At 39.0% G+C, this 22,599-nt stretch overlaps 1 protein-coding gene across 7 annotated transcripts in view; it reads left to right on the top strand.

Annotated features, from left to right (window-relative positions):
* Window positions 1–14,029, top strand: part of LOC128906000 (meiosis-specific coiled-coil domain-containing protein MEIOC-like) — a 36,359-nt gene extending 22,330 nt beyond the window's left edge. For all 7 annotated transcript variants that reach the window (XM_054192766.1, XM_054192769.1, XM_054192765.1 and 4 more), the window contains 4 exons: window positions 68–1,874; window positions 5,113–5,247; window positions 5,326–5,506; window positions 7,260–14,029. In XM_054192766.1, coding sequence (XP_054048741.1) covers window positions 68–1,874; window positions 5,113–5,247; window positions 5,326–5,506; window positions 7,260–7,516 — 2,380 coding nt within the window. In that variant the 3' untranslated portion in view covers window positions 7,517–14,029. The remainder of the gene's footprint in view (window positions 1–67; window positions 1,875–5,112; window positions 5,248–5,325; window positions 5,507–7,259) is intronic.
* The last annotated feature ends 8,570 nt before the right edge of the window (window positions 14,030–22,599 follow it).

Genomic DNA, 22,599 nt, shown 5'->3' with positions numbered 1-22,599 from the left:
ACATGAACTGTTTTAATGTATGAAAAGTTTTAAATCATTACAGGAGCTTTGTTTAACTTTGTTACAGGAATTCTCTTTCAAGATTGTTTCCACCGATGTGGGCACCTGATCTTGGAAGCAATGGTGAATTCTCAGGGCTCTCATCTAAGCATTCTGTTGAAAGTAAGGAGTTTTCAAACCTGCTGAGCACACAGAACTACTATCAGGAGCACTTGCAGAAGTCTCATGATGTGGAGATGTTACACAGAGGTTTGGAAGATCTTCATCTCATAGAGTCTTGGCTTTCTCCATCTGGCCCTTGCTCTCAGCCAGATAATATTCTGAAGAACAGTTATCCTGAAAATTCCTCTTTGCATAATAATAATACAATTCACCAAGAAGGATTTTCATTTCAAAATGTGGACTATAATCAGCATTTGTGCAGTTATGACCACATGAAGTTAAATGGAGACTATGAAAAATTCAGCTCCAATTTTAGCACTTTTTCTTCTCAGAACATAATGAAAGAAGGTACTAGCATTCAGAAAGACTATTGGAAAACTGAAAGAGCAAGAGGCAAAGCTCTGAAAAATGATGCTCAAGAACAAACTAAGTATTCCTCTGATCTTTCCAATCAGCCTGTTGATGACTCTTGGGATAAAGTGTCCCAGAACAACCACTTGTTTTCTAAAAGATATGAAAACTTTACAGCTGCTCACAAATTGCAGCCATCTGTTCATCCATCGCTATATTTTTTCAATCAATCCCCTAAAGAAAATAATTTTTCTGGAGGGACAAACAGAAAACCACAGGAAACCCGTGTGCAAAATGGTCGTCATAGCTTTACTTTGGGGGATGCTCTTAATAATAATGAGTGTAAGATCCATATTAGTCCGAAAGAATGCTCTCATAAAGTATCTCAATATGATTTATCTGTAAAAAATGTCATGCAAAATGGGAGTTTTTCATCGTACCATGGACATACGTGGCTGGATGGGAAAATTACAAGTCCAACATCTGCATCTGATATCACGTATGGAAAGCAAGTGGTAACAAGTCCGCAATCATCTTCAGGGGTTTCAACCATGTCCAGTGGTTCTCCCACACATCAGTCTGTAACACAGTCCTCTTACTACTCACAGATCTTACCTCTCCTCCCTTCAAAGAAAGATGGAAGGTTACAAATATCAAATGGTGTTTCTAATAATTTGGGAGTTTCTAATTTCATCACAGAAAATCAGAAGCAAATAAAACCCATGGGACGATCCCAGCATGGTTCATTGACTAATAAGGAGGGTCAATACCGTAAATTCCCCATTAATTTTTCATCTGACTGGTTAACACAGCAGAATGTTCTAAGTGAAGACCCTGAAAAATACCACAGATTTCAAAAAAAGCAGACCCAAGAAATTAGTAATAAAGATGACAGAAGAGGCAAAAAGAATTGGATTCCTCATTTTGGGTATACAGCCCCAAACCGTCAGCACTTCAATATGTTCCGAAAAAAACATGAACAGAATGGTGGTAGCATGGCAGATTTCATCAATCCTTCTTTTCTTCCTTCTTTCCCATTAATGTCTGATTTTAAGCAAAATCCCAGCTTTCCTCCGTTTAATCACCATCTGTTTTCATCAGCAAATAATTTCAGTTTTCCTCCATCACCATTTCCATTCTCAGAACTTGTTGATCTTTTTCATTACGATGATTTTAACCACTTGAATCCCTTCATCAACGATCTGTTTTGTGGGGAAATAGCTGCACCGTACTTTGCCTTTCCAACACCATTTAACAAGTACAGGCCTCCCAGAAATCGCAGTGGACCTGCTAATGAGCTTCATATCCGACTGGAGGAGTGTTACGAGCAGTGGAGAGCTTTGGAGAAAGAGAGAAAGAAGGTAAAACCCAACTGATAATAGCTTCCTATCAAAGCTGGTGAGCGCTTGAAACAATTTATAGAGAGTAGATCCTCGGGGCTGTCACTCCATTTGAGGAGGCAAGAAGTCTGTTGTCATGTTAAATACCTAGAGCACCACCTACAACATCTGCTTTAAATATAACGCTTGTGTTGTTTGCCATGACTGCTTTTAAATTGTGTGTGGCTTTGAGCTTCAGTTTCTAACGCCCTTTCCCCTTAGACAGGGCTGCTAACAGATTTCTGTTAACTTACAGTATTTGCTACAGCAAGTGTGGTAATAATGTCACTGGCCAAAGCACTGAATTGTCGTTAGCGTGGGTGTTTTTCATTTATATGGTCAATAAAAGATCATTAGCTAGTTGTTATTGCCTTTGTTATGACTCTAGGGCCACCAGCCATATATGGTGATCCAGCAGGGCCCTCACTGCCACAGGTGGTGGTTCTTAAAGTCCTGGCATTTAATACACCTTAGTGCTCTAAATGTCCATATTGCACAGTTTGGTTAGATGCGTTTCTTTTTTTTTTTTCTTGTCCCATACTCCTTCTCTCCAATTAAATCTTTAATTCCAGTATTACAAATCCAGGTTCTCCTTTTCCCCACACAGTCATTTAAGGAAAGAAACTGTGGAATGTTTTTTTGGTTTTGCTGGGTTTTTTTTCCTTTTTTTTTTTTACTGTCAGTGATATAGTGGTGTCTTTCCCTTATTCTTTTTGTTTCTTGTTTTACTAAATCTTTTGTTTAGTGGGAAAAAAAGAGTAGTAAGTAAGTAATCCTGGGCACCCTGTACATAGCTGTAGGGAAAACATACAGTGTTCTGAATGCACGTGACTTCTCCTAAAGGAAGGTTCAATTTATACTCTTCTTGTTACAGTCACTTTCCTGCCTCAGACTCTCTTGCTAAGAGCTGTTGTCAGGGAGGGGTCACGCTACTGATAAAGGTGTTACACTTGGGAATGAAAGCTCTGTGCTCAAAAGGAGCAGGAGATGCTTTCCCAAGAGGATTCAAATCTCCATACGAGGTCTCAAAAACTAGGTTGTCAGTAACCCATGGTCCTAATTCTACAGTGAGTGCCTGTCTACTTCTTCCATGCTGGAGAAGATTCCTGGTGATTGGAGAAAGAGACAGGTATCTGACCAAACTGGATCTCTGGAGAGCACCTTTTTCTTTCCAGCATCAACTGTGAGACCTTGCTAATGGACTTTTGGAAGTGTAAATAGAATTGCCTGTATTGTTTGCACACTGATGCCTTTAAACAAGACTTCTTTCTGCCTGTCCAGTCTTCTAGGAATTCTCTACAAGTGAGAAAGAGTGATGATGATTCTTGCTCCAGTGTGTCTGAGACAGAGAAACCACTCTGCTTTCTGTTGTGGCAAAAGCGGCTGTTCGAAACCTGCTCATGCAGGATTTGGGTCCATTAAGTCATTTGGGAAGACTGAATCATAGCTTTTATCTCATAATTTATGTTTTTGTGTTTTCATCATTAAAAAAATTATTTACCTTCATTTCATGATGTTGTTAATAATCAAAGGGATTTAATCGTTGAACTTATCTGGTCCATTCTATGTCATCCAAATTTATCCTAGTGATCTACTCAGGCTTTCTCAGTCCTTGATTTTTGTAGTTAGAGACTACACCTGCAGATAGCTTTATTTATGAGTATAAACTGATCTCAGTCCTGCAAACCAGCTGCCATAGTGTGGCTCACATTCCTACAACCAAACTACTTATTCCTCAAAAGAGGATGACTGCATCCCGTCTGCCTGGCGGGAATGTACATGCACTGCATTAGTCCCTGTTTGTAGGTACAGTTTGGGAGGCTGCTAGTTGGCAGGGTTTAAAACTCTCAGCAGCTGTTTTTACAGTCTGAACAACCTAAACTATCCCAAGGCGCTGTCCTTGGCCACACCTAAACTGTTGTTTAACAAACTAGTATGTATAGCTCACCTGTACATATGTACATGGGAAGGGACTTTCTTTTGATATTCTCACCCTTCTGATATTTTTGTCCTACCTGAATTCCTTAAGAGTGTAGACAGAAATTCCCCCCCAGCAGGACTTGCATTTAATTCTAGTTTGTCCAATCAGTCAGCCCTTTCAGCTCTCAGCAACCTGTTCATTGCAGCTGCTTTGGTGTTCACAGCGACAGTGAGGTTACCTGTTTCCTTTTATAAATCTCACTCTTCTACAGATCCCTCTTTTAAAAAAAATTCTACAAATTGTCTGTTTGGAATTGCCCACAATATTAAATGCGCGAATAGACGAGTACTGAGAATTACTTATTAGTTGTAATTCTTAAATACCTGGCGGTGTTACATGAATTCATGGCCCTTTCTCCATCCATTTTTTTCCGAATATCTTTAAGCCTTCTGAGATGAATGCAAGTAGAGTCAATCAGCTCTTGTAGCTCATGTTAGGTGAGGACAGAGACTAAATAATATGGATATGTCAGTAAAGCAAAAAGAAAAGGACTTCAGCACATACCTTCATTATGAATGTGCATAGTGTGGATGTGGACTTAACTTTGCCTTGAACTGTAATGTGGTATCTAATATTTCTCTCCTAAGTCCAGTGTACACTGCAGAAGGAACAGGAGAGAGTATCAGCTGCTAGTTATGTCTTTTTTAGTCCAAGTATAATAAGTTCCTGTCCAGAAATAAGTTTGGAGATGTTTAGTCACTGTCTGCATTGTACAGTGTTTTTGTCGGTTCCTTTCTCAATAGGGAGTTTCGCAGCTCTGTTGATGACTCTTTCAGAGTTGATACCAGTTTGTGTTAAATCTGGCTTTTAACATTGATGCACTTCAGATACAACTTATGCTGGTGTGATCACCTGTTTCTTTTGGTAATAATCATAATGTGTGACACTTGAGAGATGCAGGGAGAGGCATACAGTTTAAATTCCTGGGGTACTGTCAAGAATAGCTTTGCCTAGGTCCAGGATTGGTTAAAATAAAGTTGTACAGCATTGGTTCTAAATGTTGCTGCTGAGCATTGCATGCTGAGGTAGAGCTGGAGTAGAGAAGTGTTATTGTTTTTACAACATCTGGTTTTACACCTAGACAGATATTTGGGAGTGTTTTTTTGGTAAATGCAGTCAGAATTAAAGATAGGAAGTGCACTTCTAATTTATTTGAAAATTCTAAGTGACCCCAAAAATATGGCTTGAAATATTGTACTAATTTTAAACATTGTTAATGGCTATTTATTTCCCTTCCAGACTGAGGCTGACCTTGCAAGAAACTTTCCAGGAAAGCGCATATCTAGCTCAAATAACACTCCTGTATCCCGACTTCCTGCTAACCCATCACGCGTTGATCGTTTGATTGTCGACCAGTTACGAGAACAAGCCAGGGTGAGCTTTCTTGAGCTTGATTTTTACATTTGTTTAATGGAGATTTAGCAGTTTTGATAATTTCAATGTATCTGGCAGGTGCTCACGTTAATAGGAAAAATGGAAAGGCTTCGTGGTACCCCTGTACACGGGAACATATCCACTGCATTGGAACACCATATGGAAGCCATTCACGTAACACAGGCGAGGCGCAAGGATGAGATTATTAATGCTGCTAATCCACAGAGACAAGGAGCACCACGTTATAACAATGAGAAAGGTAACTGCTTTCCATTTCTGTAGTTTTCAAAGCTTTTTTGAAGATTTAATTGTGAAAGTGTGCCATTTAAAATATGCAAATTTGAAATATGCAGCAATTATTACAACTTCGACCAAAAAAGTTTGTAAATCTAAACCTGTCACTTTTAAAAAGACTTTAAATTACTTTGAGATCTTTTTTCCTCTTCTATTTTTCTGTTACTAGTTTAAACCCTTTGAAACCTTCTCCTCTCAACTAAAAGAACTGTAAAAACTGTTCAGTGATATTATATAACCATAGTAGTTGTCCTAAAAGTAAAAATATACTTGTTTTTAAACAAGTTTAATTTTTTTTTTATAGTGGTATAGCTAGTCTTTCTTTTCAGCTTATAAAGTAAAAGAAATGTGTTGGTGCTGTGTTAATTGTGTCTGTCTACCTTATCTAAATCACAAAAATGCTAGAAATTACATTTTAAGGTTCCCAACTTCTGTTGACGTAAAGCCAGAATAATTTGTACCAGGTGTATGTACTTCTGGAGAAGTAGTGCAAAACTTGGTCAAGTTGCATTCCCTTCTAATAGCATCCTGTAAGTGATAACCTGCTGTTCAGTGTAATTATCATACAGCTGATACATACAAGAATTTGGGGGTTGGTGGTAAAGATCACATTATCTTTCTGCAGAAAATACCTGTGTCTCAGAAAATGATTTCCAAAGAGGAATGCATTTCCCCTGCTTCACCTCCATCCTCTTTTGGATCCTTGCTCAGCACAGTCCTATATTGTCTTATTTCCTGTTGCTGCAGTGAAGCTGAGAGTGTGGTTCCTTTGGCTTCCAGCGATGTATTATGGGATAGTTCTTCCTTGTAAGAAGGGAAACATAAACCGTGAAGAGTGAAAATGGTTTGCTTTCACGAGTTAGGTGTCAAGCATGATGTCATATCCTTAAAAGTAATAATCCTATATGCAAACCAACTTCTAAAAGTACTCCTAAAATTGAGTAATGTGACATTAGCCCCAAGCATAAGCCAGGAAAGCAGGTAGTCATAGTCTTATTGAAAAAAGAAAAATCCTACAAACCATGTTTTCGATAATGCTTTCTAGTAAAGGCATATAGAAGCATGATTTGAACCATCCTGTATCATACTTGTAGTTAGACAAATTGCAATTAATCTTTTATGGTTAATGGTAACATCTGTGGTGTAGTTATGTTTCTGAAGAAGACCTGTGCTGCTGTTGGGTGCCTGAGCACAATCTAAATCATGTATGGAAAAGCCTTTGGTCTGTTTTCCCCTGTGAATTGTGTGTTTCTTTGAGTTCTTCTGTTGGTGATCGCAAATCCAAAGGTCGGCAGTGAGGCTGGGTGGGTATCAGGGCCACTGAAACAAGACAAAGGAGGGAAAAAAGGACATAGCTACTAGATTTGAGTAGGTAGTTTTACTAGTCATACTTGTTAGTATCGTTGTAGGTAGTCCGCTCTGATAACGCTAATTAAATGAGCTTAATTGTTTTATTGCAGGCCTGATGATTATGCCACTGAATTTTGGACACAATTATGGTTGCTATTAGTGTGAGATGTTCTAGCTATCACTTGCAAGAGAAGGAAGATAACTGATGGAATTCAACCAGTGCAGTACCCCAGGGCACAGCATTAGCTGTTTCTTGAGGACACTTTGGGTACTGGTGATGGGTTGATCAAATTTACAGAATTTTTTAATGTTCTAGTATTACGAGGCTTGTATACTAGTTTAACCTGTAACGTGTTTTTCTGTTGCAGATGTTCTGGCTCTGGCGGCTGCCATCAGGGAGTTGGCTGCTTCCACACGCAAGGCTCGTACCGCTTTATGGTGTGCATTACAGATGACTTTGCCAAAAACCTCTTCAAGCGGTCCAGTAAAACAAGAAGTTGTTGAAAGGGCATTGCAAGAGCTTTGTCCTCCAAACACAAGCACACAAGAAAAAAGCAGCATGGAGCATGAAAACAAAGGAAGCAAAAAAGAAAAACCCGAGGAACCCATGAGAATTCTGGAATAATAACAAATAATAATAACAATAATAACAAAAGGGAGGGCAGAAGGCTGAGGACTGGGAGGGAAGGGCAAAGTGCCCTGCATAGTGCCATGGAAGGTGTTTTGGACAGGTTAGCCACATGCAAAAGGGTTCATATAACTGATCAGTGCTGCACTTCGATTACTGTGATTCTGGTGTTGAGAGACACATCTTGTAATAGTGTTAATGCAATTTTAATATTGCTGATATTGCAATGTCTGCTGCATAAGAATTTTATTATTAAGAGGAACTAAACAATAGCTGAGCATTTCCTTGTTTGCTTATCCACAGCTATGTGTCAGCTGTCAGTCAAGCCATGACCTGAGAAACCAGAGTGTGGCAGAACTTAATTCTCCTTATTTTTTGTTAATGATACAATTTAGCATACTCAAAAAAATCGATTTGAAAGCTATTTCATAGTTGTTCAGGGGGTTTTGGCACCGATATGTAGTTCTTTTAAGTGTCAAAGTGATCACTAAGTAGTTTGCATCCGATCACTCCATAGGGGGGCAATCCACACTCCTGTGTTGTTGTTGTGACAGGGAGTCAGGTCATTCAGGTTATCGCTAGCAGTTTGACAAGAATAATCAGTGTTTAATGTTGGTTGTGTGAGATGCTTCAGCAGTTTTGCTGCCAATTCAGTTTCTAGTTAAACCAATGTAAACCGAGCTTTTCTATAGCATAGCCTGTTAAAATTTTCCATTAAAAAAAAAAAAAAGGATTTTGTAGATTTGCATTGAAGTACACATTAGCAGGTGATAAAAATTGTCACTCAGGATTAGAAATTAGATTTATTGATTACTCAGTGGGTTAAAAAATGGTAACTATATAACATAGTATGCACTTAATTAAAAAAATTATTGTTTGTTATTAATGTAAATTCACGGTACTATAATTTTCAGAAACATTCCATATTTATTTTAATGTGTTTATTGAATGTTTATTTAAAATTCTATTTTAGTAATATAAAGTTGGATATTTTGCCAAATCTTCCGAATAATCAGATTTAACGATTTACTCAGGAAATATGTATATTATTATATAAATATACACGGTATATAGGGATTTTTTTGGGGGAAGGGATGTTTGCAAAATATTTACACAAAGCTAACTATATACTAGGTTACCAAAGCTATTTAACTGATTAATTTTTCGCATGGAAGATTTAATATATTTAATTGCTGTTAACTAGTCTCCATTCTGTGGCTTAGACAATCAGAAGTGTGGTGTATTGGTGTGAATGTTCAGGGTGAGAATTAGAAATGAATGAGGAATTTGAGTTTTGTTCTTGGGGCACTTATAAATATTTTAATGCTTTAATAACTGTCTTACTGTTACATGATCTCTTAACGTGTACTAATAACCAACTACGGTTCGTAAGTATCGGTGTATTAACAAATGGCTTTAGATAAGAGCAGTTCTTATTTTAAAAGTGAATTACTTTGGGGATATGAGCAAAGTTTGAAAGACAAAAATGAAGATTTTTTTTATGTTCCATAGTCTTCGATGTTGAATTTGACATTTTGTGGATCAATAACTAATTGTTTCCATATAAATATATATATATATATGTACTTGCAAAATGTTCCAAATGCCGTTCTGTAGTTTTGGATCTGTGGATGTTTCTAGAGCAGGTGTGGTCTCAATAGTACCATCGTTAACTGTAATGAGGCAGTAGCTACATAATATTGTAGGCAAAAGTTACACAAGCCTCATCGTAGTCCACTCAGTAAAGTTTAAAAATAAGAGTCGGTGGAAATCAGGATCTTAGTATAGCCAGATTTTCTTTTTCCCCTAAAGAAAGTAAATTCAACTTAAAAGAACATTTTCAGCTTTAGCCTAAAAAGCAGGTAGTGGAGAGAGTTATTTTAGTGTGAGTGTTTTCTCTGTGTGCATGTGCAATTTATTTGCAAAAACTAATTTAAGAAGGTTAAATTTACGTTTGTGAAACTAATTAACTATACTCCATGGTTTAAAAAGTGGAGTCTACAGTATTTCAGTTAATGAATAATTTTGTTTTTTAGTTGTGATTACTGTGTTGACAGGAAATGAGATTTTGGAAGTCTTGATCGGCTTTTCTGTTTACAGAACGAGTGTAGTCCTGCAGGATTGTTTTCTAGTGGTGAACGTGTAGGGCGTAGGTAGGACCTTATTGTATTGCTCGTGTGTTGTTTATTATTGTGAAGGAATGTGGTCTTAATCGGTTCATAATATAGTTAATGTGCCTTTAACAGTTTCATTTTTCAAAAATGGTAAATAGCTGTATGCTCACTTCTGTTTTCAATTGCAGTTTAAAAATGCATTTAAAAAGAGTTAGTGTGGCTGCATTTGACTCCAGCTAACAATTAGCATACACTGTTAATATTGTTCTCATACTGTTAGACCGTCCAGCCGTGGGCTCTTTAATGAGCCTAAAGCGCTGTAGCTGCAGAGAGTCGCCACAGGTCAAATGTGTTTAGTATCAGATTTTCCTTGTCGTGCCCTACAAATGCGAGCAGCACGCGCTCATGTTTCAGTTTGCCTTGCTCTGTTTGCTTCATAAAAAGTCTGGGTCTTCATATCAAAATGACTTTTATGCCCATTTCTTTAAATGACTTGATTATGGACAACATTAGACCTACAAAGACAAAAGAATGCTTCAGTTCTATTGCTTTATTACACACCCTTTTGTATTTCAGGGGGGAAAAAACCACTGTATTTTGTAAAATAACCACCTGGAGTTGCAGCAGCTCTGTTACAGTCGTAACATATTTTTAGCTGTCTGCTGTTTAATTTGGCAACAATGTACAAATTCTGTAAGTATTGCACTGAACTGTTGGTATAAATAAGTATAAAGCTTCTGGGTTTAGGGACTAATTGTATTCACATTTTACTGACTTCAGTGGCAGCAGAGTTAAGGTATTAATTAGGTCGTATTTAAGCTGGAAAGGTGTTCTTGTTTGGAGTTGGGTTTGACTCTTGAAAAATGTTTTGATAGTTGGTAGTGAATCTTTAATGCTTTAAAATCACAAAATTGATAGTCCAATATGGCATAGATTTAAGAATTACAGTTATTTCTGTGTTTGTAAATAACTGGAGGCTTCTGGTGATTCAACCTTCTTGATTCCCAGAAGAGAGGCCAGCATCAGAGTAAGCACTTTTTTTTCTGGTTATAGGTTTGGTATCTGCTTTTCTTCTGTATCCGCAGGGTCCCTTGGCAATTAAGTTAGTCTGATGGTATCTATATAAATTAAACTACGAAATTGGTATTAGTTAGAACAGCATACAGGGAGATTATCTAGGTTTGCGGTGCTTGTCTTGCTGTGGCCTTTTCAGGAATGGGTGTAAGACTATTAGTTCCCAAGCTACTGCTATTGTTATTTTTTTTTTTTTCCAGACTGCATATTCTTCTCTTATCCTCTTAGTGTTTACTGCTGCTACTGATCTTTTTGTCTGTACCTGGATACATATAATTTGGAAATAATTTGCCTTGCAGCTTGAAAACTGATGCTCTGGTCTTCGTAATAAGTCTCTTACTATTTTTTCTGGTACCTTTTCTCTTTGGTGAAGTAAATGAACAGTAGAAGACGGAGGTTACGGAAGTGGGAGACTCTGAGGTACTTTAACCTTTACTGCCTTTTTGGAAAGGTGTGGAGATACTCCAAAATTTTGTTGGAAGCCGCCTAGCTTTAGGCCTATGCACTTTTCCAGAAGTGACCACGAGCACAGCTTCCTGGGGATTACGTTTTATCTGCTACCTAGGCCTTCTCCCATCCTGTTTGGGGAAATAAAGAAGGGAAGGGGAACTGCAGGAAGGAAGCAAGCACTGAGCCACAGGAAACCCTGCTTCCAGTGGACAGAATCACTCCTCTGTGGCTCCTGTGGTCAGAAGGGTGTGAGACTGAGGGGCCAGGAGTCTGTCTTTCCTTGAACTTTATTATCCTTTTCCCCATCTGCTGCTCACACGAGCTGTCAGGGTCCAACTGCTGAGACTTGCGGCAGAGTTGGATTGTTCTTGTCCCACTCTGGTAGCCACCCTTCCACCCGTGTGTGCTTTAATCGTATGGCGTTGAGCTGTGCACCATCTTGAGGGGGTAGAATAGGGCTTGGGAACGCTGGTTCAGTCCAATGGTCTATGGTCATCCCTCTTGGATCGAGATCACCATCTCTTGCTTCTCAACTGCTGTCTGTAAGGGAAGAGAATGAGGTAGGGTTTAAATCCTCAGCTTTTCTAGACTTAGCAAATGACAAATGGTAAGGCACGCGCTTAGCATAAAACTTCCATTGAACTGTTTGTTTGGGTTTTAATCTGTTCTTCCTCAAGCGGCAGCACTCGGCTTTGCTCGGTATGATCTTCTCAGATACGCAATTTATATTAGGTCATAGCTCTAACTCTGTAGGAAGTTGGATTTTTTTTTTGTTTAAATGCTGTAAAGATTATGCAACAAATAGACCTTAAGCCTATATGTATTTTTCTAAAAGATATATTGTTACCTGCTCTGAAAGCTGGTGTGTTTTGTTGTTCCTACCCCCCCCCCCCCCCCCGTTCTCTGTGGGGGAGCTGTGATGTCAAATACTGCATGTTGGAGCAACCCAAAGCAGTAGTTTGGATTTTTTTGTTCTTTGTAGCTTTATTGCTTTGACAGTGTACATGATCATAGTTGTAAAACTAAATTTTTAATTCTACTTTATGGCCACAGTCTTCTACAGATTTTTTTTTTTTCTAATACAGTCATTAAAGTGGAAAAACTTGAGTTGCTGGTTATTTAACTCTTCACCATTGTAGGTTATATTGCACAAGAACAGGGAATACTGCACATTAGGAATATGAGAGCAGTTGGCTTTGGCATATATATTATTATTATTATTTTTTAATAGGTGCATTTGCAATTAGGCTACTGAAGAGATGGGGGTGGTCCTGCTTCCATCGGAGCCAGGAGCTTGAACAGATTTTTTTGTCTTTATCTGGCTTTGTTGCTTTCCTGGCATGATATCTCGAGTTGAGTAGGCTCTTTGTAAATACAAGCTTAGTAGTTCACCTTGAACATTTGTTATTGAGAAACTCCAGAAGGATGCATTCCCAACCTTTTTTATAAGGTTTCTCGCTACACTGACAACTTGGAATTAGCAGGATAATTTTGTTTTCTTTTCAAGCCAAGGAATGTACTTACTGCAGAAACTTTGGCTGAATTGAATTTGTGAGAATTTTGCACCTTGTTTTATCCTGATCTGCTTTGGTGTTAATATAGCCTTATCCGTACTAAAGTGTTGGTTTATTTCCTGTGCAGTTTGTCCATCTCAGTCACCAGCAATTTTTTGCTTTGCAGAACATTATGTAAAAATCAAGCATCTCTTATTTTTTGGTAGATATTGCTTTCTAATTTTATTTTTTTTAAATAACAACTTTGGCAATCAATTTTATCAGTTATATAGAATAGAAGGTCCTTATTTTTCTTCATTAGCAATACTGTAATCAAAGGTGCAAAAAAAATTAAGATGTATTATTTATGTAGTCTGTGCTGTTAGAGATTGAAAATGTATCAGGTTAGGAGCAACTTTAAAAAAACTGAGGAACTGGAAGTATAAATCCTCTTTGCTTGTTTGCCAAATGAGCTTTTAAAAGGAAAATATTTACATAAAGTGTGTAAGGGGAAAAAAAAAAGCTTGTTAGAGAGAAAGAATAAATCAGAGTCAACTTAAAATCATTGTGAGACAAAGACTGCTTTACCTTTTTTTACTGTATAAAATACAACCAATTTAAAACTTGTTTATGCACAGTAATAACTTAATGAGCATAGTTTTTTCACAGAATTAGGCTATTTCCAATATAGATGGGAAAAATAAGTTTCCTTTTATTTTTTATGACAAATATACAAAGATTAATAGTGTCTATATTTTAATATACTATTTGGTGTCTGAAGTAGATCTTTTACATGTTTGTTGGTCAAACTCATTTACTTAAAATAGCAAATTTTACACTGATAGTGAAATATTACTGGAGGAGAATTTTGTGAGTTGATCCATTCAGCAGGCCCAACAGAAGTATGTGGAAGTATAATTTAGCTTAAAAAAAAAAGTCAATTGTTGATTATACAAGATTTTAATCATTTATCAGTTTAGGCTTATTTAAGTATTTCTGTAAAACAACTGTGGATGTTTGAACGCTGCAAAAATCTTACTTCTACCTCTTGTGTACCATTTTTCAAATTATACTTCACAGATCTCTTTGGGATGTACTTTGATATTATGGGGCATCGGTACACCTTAATTTGTGGATTTCATCTGCTTTTCCTCTTTTTCTGTTTGTTATTTTCTGTGGAACACCGGGATGCCTTGTGGCTGGGGCTGGAGTCTGTTCCCTTGCGGAGAGTAGCTTCGGGCACGCTGTGCACGCGAACACACGTGGTTTCTATTCAGCAAAAGGTACAATGGTCAAAAGAGATTATACAGTTTGTGTTACATGTATGGAAGAAATATAAGAATTCTGTAATAAATCATGGCCAGTGTAATTTTCTAGTATTTTTATGTATGTGATTTTATTCCTTTTATTTAAATAATCAAGTGTGTTGTATGTATGTCCCTAATAAATAGTTACAGCTTCTTGTTTTGTTTAGTTCAACTCACACTATTTATCTGCTGCTGTTCTCCATGTGAGATGAATTTGGGTTTGGTAATTCTGCCTTGAAAAGACATGTTATGTGTTCTGCTTTAACGCAGTTAAAAAAATTAAAATTCTTCATGTTTTACGTGACTGGTTTTATTGCTTCAGCAAATTCTGTGGGAGAAGAATGGGGGGTTTTGGTTGGCGTTTGTTGTGCTTGGGTCTGAGGAATGTCCTTTGACCTGGATGCGAGGTCACACAAAGACACCACTTCTGAAAATGTAGAATTGCATCAAATAGTTGAAAATAAAGTAACTTCACTAAGTTGTACCCATCACTTCACACAGCATTATTGGGCGCGGAATTTAGGTAAAGAATTTAGGTAAATTTAGGTATATGGAAACTCTCTGTTCTGGAATTGCACATAGTGTGTCTGTACGTGCACAGGAGATAGGTTTAGGCACTCAAAAAAAGGAAACATATTGCTGGTATATTGTGAACACTTGCTTCTGTTTGCACTGTCAGCTGCTCTTTATAAGCTTTCGAGGATCCCTTCTATTCTGCATTTAACAGCCAGCATTTTATGTACTTCATAAGCATCGAGGGAGATTCCTCTTAGCAACATAGATTTGTGGTGCCGGTCCGGCAGATCACCTGTGCTGGAATTGCCCTTGTTTTTTCCACTAGTAACAGATGGAGCGTAAGCTGACTATCCCTGTTGCTACTTACATTGTCGATAGGATTAATCCTGTCCTGCGTAGTTTGTGAATGTTATTACTGGTCGTAAGTCAAGCATTGCGCAGCTAATACAAGAGTTCAGCTTGTTTGTCTTGTCGAGTCTAGTGTGAAATTTCAGACCTCGCAGGGGGGGGAAAAAAAAAAAATGTTCCTCAGCTTAGAGTTTAACATTTCTAGGCATTTTTATTTCTGGCGGCATGCAGAAAAAATAATTTATATAATTATTTTTCCTTAGTGGAAAATTTATAAAAAATTTTCATGGTGTTTTGAATAATTTACACATGTAACTTACAGGCAGGGCATTTCCGTATGCAACTGACCTGTGCAGGTCAAATATCTCAGTATGACGTTACTTGAGCTCTTTTTCCATAGATCACTTTTGAAAGAGTTCCTCCCAAATCACCACCCCACGAACATTTTTGGTTCCCTTTTCCCTTCACTCCCAACCCAAATCCCCAACTTTTTGCATTTCCCGTATCTAGTAGGTGACCGAGGAAGAATGCCCTGAGGTTTTTGTGTGGCACCACAGGGCAGGAACATTAATACCACAGAGAACCGAGAGCAAGCGTCAGGAGTGGAGCAAGGGAGGAGATGACGGTGTCTCCCTGAGGCATCCCTCCATCCATCCCACCGTTCCACTCTGGGGTCAGGTTGTAGATGCTCCTTGGTTTAGGAATGATCAAGGGCTGTCACTTTTCTCAGGCCACAGGAATTTTGGTTACCAAATAGCCTCAGTGCCATCACTGCAGGATAATTTAAGAACCAAACGTGAAGTCTTCCTGTAAAAATGCCGAACAAGGGTAATGGCAGCAGATCAGATTTGTGTGTTGTTTCTGGACTTAAGCCATCTTCATCTACTTCTATCAGGTTTCTACTGTCGTTGCTGTTTTGGACCCATGTTTTTAAGTCAATTTTGGGGACACTGCAAGAAGACCCCTCTCTCTTTTAATTTTTTCTTTTTTTTTTTTTTCTTTCTTTCTTTCTTTCTTTCCTTTTCTGTAAAGAGGAGGATTTCCAAAGCACTGTTATTTAGTGGAGGGATGTTTCCCTAATGATCTGCTTTTATTCAAATGCAGCTTGGTTGCTTTGATACTTGTTCCAAAACACCTGTAATGGAATAGTTGCAACTATTTTAGTATAACTATGCTGGCAACTTGGCTGTGAAGATACTCTGGAAAACAGTCGCAGCAAAATGTTTTCCTCCTAGCCTGTACCCTCTGAATTAGTCTGATAACATTTGGTATCTTGTGTTGATTTTTAAATAATTGAAAGTATTTTAAATCCGTGTCTGTTTGATAGGCTGACCTTTGTGAAGCCGTGCAATTTGGTTGTACTGTTCTGATTTGAATAATGGTCCCATATAAAAAAGAAAACACTGTGTTTCCACAGTGCTAGCTCATTAAACTTACCGAGGAGACCTTTGATTCTAGCTGATGAATCATGCTGCGTATAGATATATACATATGTATATGTAGTTCGAGAGTGTTGGGTTGCAAAAGATGCACAGCCTCAGTAAGTAGTGAATTCAGTTAAATACTCTTGAAGAATTAGTAATCCTAAAAGAAGCCGCATTTTTTTGCACTGTTTAAAGAACAAATTTTGCTGTATTGTATTTGTCTGAAAAATCAATGTTACTGCAAATGGATTATAAATAAGTGTAAATCTGAAGTGATCATTTGTTTAGGGTCAGTGGGTGCAGTGCAGAAGATGAACATCAGAAGTGGAGAAAAGAGATCTAGCGTAAAGATCTGAGTCCAGCTGTTAAAACGGAACAAATGATCAACTAAAAAAGTGACAAGTGCTTATGTCTCTCCCTAGAAATGGATCTCCCTTTCGCTGGTGATACAAGGCGTACTGCCTTACCAGCTCCTGCCGTTTTCTTCCTCCTAGCAGAGCCACTGCTTGCCTTCTAAATTTTACCACAAAACGCTATTTTTTTGCAGTAATTTCAGCCTGTATGACTGCCTGCCAAGTAGTTTCTGCTATTGCCTGTGGTACATCATTCCCACATCCTTGTGGCTTGGGTAAGTCATTATTGAAGGTAATCGGTAACTCAAATGCAGTTTCCCCCCGCCCCAGCCCTTGTGTTTGTGACCTTCCTCCTCTGTGATGGTGGATGAAAAACGTCTGTCACAGCAAACCATTAATGTTGCAGGGTAAAAGAGCTGGAGATCTGTCATGAACTGCAAACTTGAGTGTGGGGTTGATAGATTTTTAGCTTTTAATAGATTTTTAACTTGCTGCCATGGGTTTATTGTTTTGTTTTGTGGCTAGAACTCACCCTCTGCATTTCCTCAGGCTCCCTAAATGCTTTATAGAGTAAGTTACTACACTCGTCTTGCAGGTCTTGTACTCACATTCCTCCAACGTGGTGTGTGGATGGCTCTCGGGAATGGTGTTCTTGTATTGTTTGTGCTACTGTTGCTGACCAAACAGGACAGAGTCAGTGTCCTCTGCTATTAATCACTGTGTGTGTGGTAGCAGCAGCTTCTGTTTTCCCTGTGTTCAGCACAGGCATCGTTTATCAGCAAACAAAGTTATATTCCATTTTCATTGGAATCACTTCAAAATTCAGTCCAAGTATCCAAGTTAGATTTTGAAGACAGTTGCTTGACAGCAATTGCAAAGAGAAGCTGGTGTGTGGATTTATGGGTGTATAAGTGAAGGCTTTCCTGGATGTTTAATCACCTTGTAATTTAGGTGAAATTAAGGACTGAATTCTACGGTGAAGTGGAAAGAAATTTCCTCACTAGGATTATAAATCCTTTGTGCAGACACTTTTTTTTAGAGTGTGGACGTGCGTCCCATTGGGACATAACGAAAGGTCTGTAGGTGCCACTGACTACCACTATGGTTGTATAAATAATCATATGAATATATGTCACTAGATAACTTGCAAACGTCTTGCCTTGAAGTTTAGGGAAACATGTAAGGTACAAGAGCCAAGGTGACACTGGCATGCAGAGCAAGGGACATAAAGTCACCCCCCAGTAATTTTAGAAGTGGCCGCGGGAGTCTATAAATCCAACGAAACCCATCTGTGTTCAATGGGGAGATGAATACGCTCTCCATGAGTTTTAGTATTTAATGCAGGAAGATTAAAGATTATCTTTGTTCTTAACTTTTACAAGCTGTGCAATGTTAATGCCATTACTATTTCAATACAAATATGTTCTCAGAATCTCCCTGTGATTGAAAGGTGAAGTATTGCCACTGTTTATCTTGTAAATGAAATTGCTTTTATGATAGGTCCCTTTCAGAAGAGCAGACTGGAGGAGAAACTTGGCGCTTACTCTTTCCTTCTTTCCTGCAGGACCTTTGCATCCCTTCCAAAGGATAATGGGGAAAAACTCAAACCCAATCGTTGATCATTTCAAATAATTAAAAAAAAATAATTTTAATACAACTAAAATAATTAAGATAGCTTTTTTTAAAAAAAAACCAACCTGATTGTCACCCTCTAATCTAAATATTCCCTTATCTATCAGCTGGTATGTTTATGGCCATTTTTCTTAATTCAGAGCTGAGAATGCCACGTCTCTTCCAGATTCAGCGTTTGACACAGGCATTGGTTGTGACTGGAACGTACTCAGCTTAATAATAGTGGTATTGGAAGAAATTAGAGGTTAGGCATCAGTATTCGCTTCTCCATCATGTCCAAAATAAGTAATATGCACTCAATTAGGTAATCCCTGGAAAGTAGAAATTGCCTCAGCCAATAATAATGTAGTCATGAAAGTTTTATTTTTGAGTAATACATTTGTTGTCGTTGATTGCAGGGTGATGTATTAACAAGGAGAATGCTATCTCTGCCACTACAGGCTCTGCTGGTGGTGAAGTCCAGGAGATGGGTGAAGTGGAGAGGCAGAAGAAAGGCTGAGGCGACACTCAAGCATGTTCCTCGGGCACTTGCCTGTCGGCAGCCAGGCGGCTGTGATGGGTAGGCACTGGGAAGAGCCGAGTCACTGGATGAGGTCCAGAGAAGGCTCGGGATGAGAAACCAAGACAATTTTATCAATGCTGACTCCTCTTCCCCAGCTGAAACCACTACCAAGGAAGAGATTTGTGCGTATGACTAGCCTCGAGCATCTGTCTAATCCCATTGACACCAGTGGTACTGCTTAAAAATAGACATTACTTTTAGGGAACCTTCTGAAATGGATTGAATGTCTTGTGTAAAAGCCATTCCACAAGGCAAATCAACATCTAATTTCTTCTGATGTCCTACTATTGCCTGAATATTTACATACAAAAGCTTCTGACCTGCTTCTCCCTGCTCTCTTCAGTTGACTCTGTGTGATCCAAGATATTTGCATACGAAGATCTTCACCACTCAGCAAAGAAGTTGTTCACAAAGAAAAGATTACTTAGATCAGAATTGAATCTGAATGTATCCAGTATAGTACCCCTTAACCTCGCTATAAAACCTTCCTGGGTTGCCAGGCAATAGCTGGCCAACCATTGACGCGCAGCGATACAGAGCCTACTGTGAAAATGCTTCTGGATCTAAACTTTCAGGAAAATGGTGGTTTCCCAGGCAGCAATACTGCTTGTCGCAAAAAAACTGCGCTTCAAGAATGTACATGTTTACAGAAAGGATGGACTATTTTAAGATTGAAGTTGTGACAGAGAGGAAGGGATGGAAAAGAAAAAAGACAAACACATGTAGGAGGCATGGTGGGAACTTAAAAGCAATGGAAGAGTTTTTGAGAAACAGTTCTATTAAAAAGGTGACCGCTTTCTACAAAGAGTTTATTCAGCGATGGCAATTGCACTGCCCTCAGTGGAAAAGAAGTAAACCCCGTGTCTGTTTCTAGCAGCATGATTTTTTTTCTTCATGTAGAGTATAAATCCATGGAGAAACTAGTGAAGCCTAACTCTTTGTGGTTCTTTTATTCCCTTTAAATCAAAAGTAACCCATATAATATTCAAGAAGTACTAGACAGCTTTCATAGACAGATTTAAGGGGGAAATCTCCAAGAAACTTATTTTAAGAGAAGAACTGATCAGCTTCTAAGATCATAACATAAAATAACTAAGATTGTAAGGGACTTCTGCAGTATCTACTCCCACCCCTGCTCAAAGCAGGGCGAGTTTGACAGCTCAGAGCCTTGTCCACTCAGATGCTGCATCCAGCTCTGGGGCCGCTAACATAAGAAGGACATGGACCTGTTGGAGCAGGTCCAGAGGAGACCATGAAGTTGATCAGAGAGCTGGAGCCCCTCCACTGTGAGGACAGGCTGAGGGCGTTGGGGTTGTTCAGCCTGGAGAAGAGAAGGCTCCAGGGAGACCTTGGAGCCCCTTCCAGTCCCTAAAGGGGCTCCAGGAAAGCTGGGGAGGGACTCTTGATTGGGGAGTGGAGCAATAGGATGAAGAGTAGCAGTTTAAAACTGGAAGAGGGGAGATTTAGATTAGATATCAGGAAGAAATTCTTCCCTGTGGGGGTGATGAGGCACTGGAACAGGTTGCCCAGAGAAGCTGTGGCTGCCCCGTCCCTGGAGGTGTTCGAGGCCAGGCTGGATGGGGCTTGGAGCAACCTGGTCTGATGGGAGGTGTCCCTGCCCATGGCAGAGGGGTTGGTTTAAGGTCCCTTCTGACCCAAACAGTTCTATGATATCTCTGTAGGTGGACATGCCACTCCCTGGGTATGTGTTCCAGCGCTGCACCACCCTCACAAAGAACTTGCCCCCTCCCCGCCTCCCCCCCCTCCCCGCCTTATATGCAGTTGAGATGCAGATGAATTTGAGTTGCACTTAGAGAAATGCTGATGTCCTTGTTCAGAGCGGAGCACGGCAATCAAGGAAGGTTTGTGGACTGATCAGAAAAAATAAGTGTGGCTGTGCTGCTGTTCCCACTGTGGGTGGAAGCGCGCTCAAAGACGGTGCGTAGCACAGACAGATGCTCCAGAAAAGGTATGAAATAACATGCAAATAGCAAGGGATTTAAGAATAACAAAAATAATTTTACAATTGTATAAGGGATAAGAAAAGGTTGAGTAAAGATTGGTTGAATATTCAGTAAAGCAGGAGACTTGCTAAAGAATTCCTTTTGTTTTGTTTTTTTCTATTTTTATTTCATTTTTACAGACTATAAAGCAGGCTGTAAACAGATGAGTATCATAGCTAATGCCTGTAACAAAGAGGTAAATACTTTTCGTTTTTAACAGGTAAGAAGAATGTTAGAAGGTGCATAAAAAGGAGAGATGTTTTAAAATGTCTGGACCTCATGAACTTTGTCATATGGTATCGGGATGTTCCAGATGGTGAGCAAATCTGGACATCATCACAATGGAACTCATGATGGTGGCCAGCGTACCAGAAAACCAGTGAAAGGCAAGTGCACTTCTGTCTTTAAAATGGAAAAAGATAAAAAACAAAAACAAAAGCAGGGAATTGTAGGTCAGGTATTTGGACCTCAAGTCCCAGAAAGATATTAGAAAAAAAAGTAAGAATGTATCTTGTAAGTACTGAAAAGATGCTAAAAGGAGAGTCACAGTTAGCCTGTGTGAAGCTTTGTCAGTCTGGTCCGATTCCTCTGTATGACAGTGATACAGATAGAAATATAAAGTGAATTAAAAAATAAACTTTACACTGTTTTTTATGTCAGTCTTGCAAGCAGTTTTGGAATGTGATGTGTTTTGGAAAGTGCTGTAGAACGGGTGCGGAGCCTTATTCAATGTGTAGTTATTGAAGGTTTGGTCAAGCAGAACCACCCAGGCTGTGCTGCAGGTGCACTAATGATATTTTTACCAAAAATCTGATTTTTGGCAGGATGTCTCAAGATTTTGGCAAGTCAGGCTTTAGAGTTCCATGATCGCAAATTCGTGAATGAAAAAATACGTGAAGTTCCCTGAAAGGGTTAAAAAAATAATTTAGTGCTCAATGGCAGCATAGGAAAATGCTGCTCAGGTGCAGTTCTGTGAAGGATTTGGGGATTACTGGGAAGCACCAAGTGGATTTGGGATCAACAGTGCCTGACTGCTTTGAAATAGGCAAAAATCCATCATGGGAAGTACAAAGGCGGCAGTGCAGACACAGTAATCCTCTGATCTTCCCTGATACGGCAGCAGCCAGAGGGCTGTGCCCGGGTTTGGTCCTCGCTCTTCCAGTGGATGTAGGGAGCTGGAGTCGGTCCAGCCGAGAGAGATGGAAATGCTCAGCAATGAGCTGGGGGCACTGGGGCCAGAGAAGAGGAGGCAAGTGGAGACAGTGGTCTTCAAACATCTCCAGGTGTCCTGCCCAAATGGAAGGACACCAAGTGGCTTTGCTGTTTGGGGTATACGGTGTTAAATTACAGGAGGAATTTTGGAATTCAGATCAGCTACGTAGGAAAAAGTTTAATGTTAAGAGCAGGGAAGCACTCAAAAAGATGTAGGAACCTTTATAAGCTTTTTTTTGGAAGCCTTTCATACCAAGCCAGGCAAGCATGTCTCACTTCTGCCATTTCATTGTTGTCTGTCAACAAATCAATTTTTTCCTAAAGTTCTGAAAACCGTCCTTGAAAAAAAAAAAAAAAAGTGCATCCAGCACCTTTTGTTCTTTTTTTAGCTCAATATAGTCCTTAGATTTTCCTTTGTAATATAGTAATTTTCTGTGTCCTTCATGACTCTACTAATTAACGTTGCCAGGCACACGTAACCTTTTTTGGAGGAGTATGCTCTCACACATTAGGAGTGCTGTAGGGCGCTGCTGGTGATGTTTAACACAGAATTAGGTGATCTTACCTATCGGAATTAAATGTGGTAGGAAAA

The sequence above is a fragment of the Rissa tridactyla genome, chromosome 2, assembly GCF_028500815.1.
Source record: "Rissa tridactyla isolate bRisTri1 chromosome 2, bRisTri1.patW.cur.20221130, whole genome shotgun sequence".
Classification (NCBI taxonomy): Eukaryota; Metazoa; Chordata; class Aves; order Charadriiformes; family Laridae; genus Rissa; species Rissa tridactyla.
The sequence above is the reverse complement of the archived record's forward strand: the minus strand, read 5'-3'. Positions and strand labels throughout refer to the sequence as shown.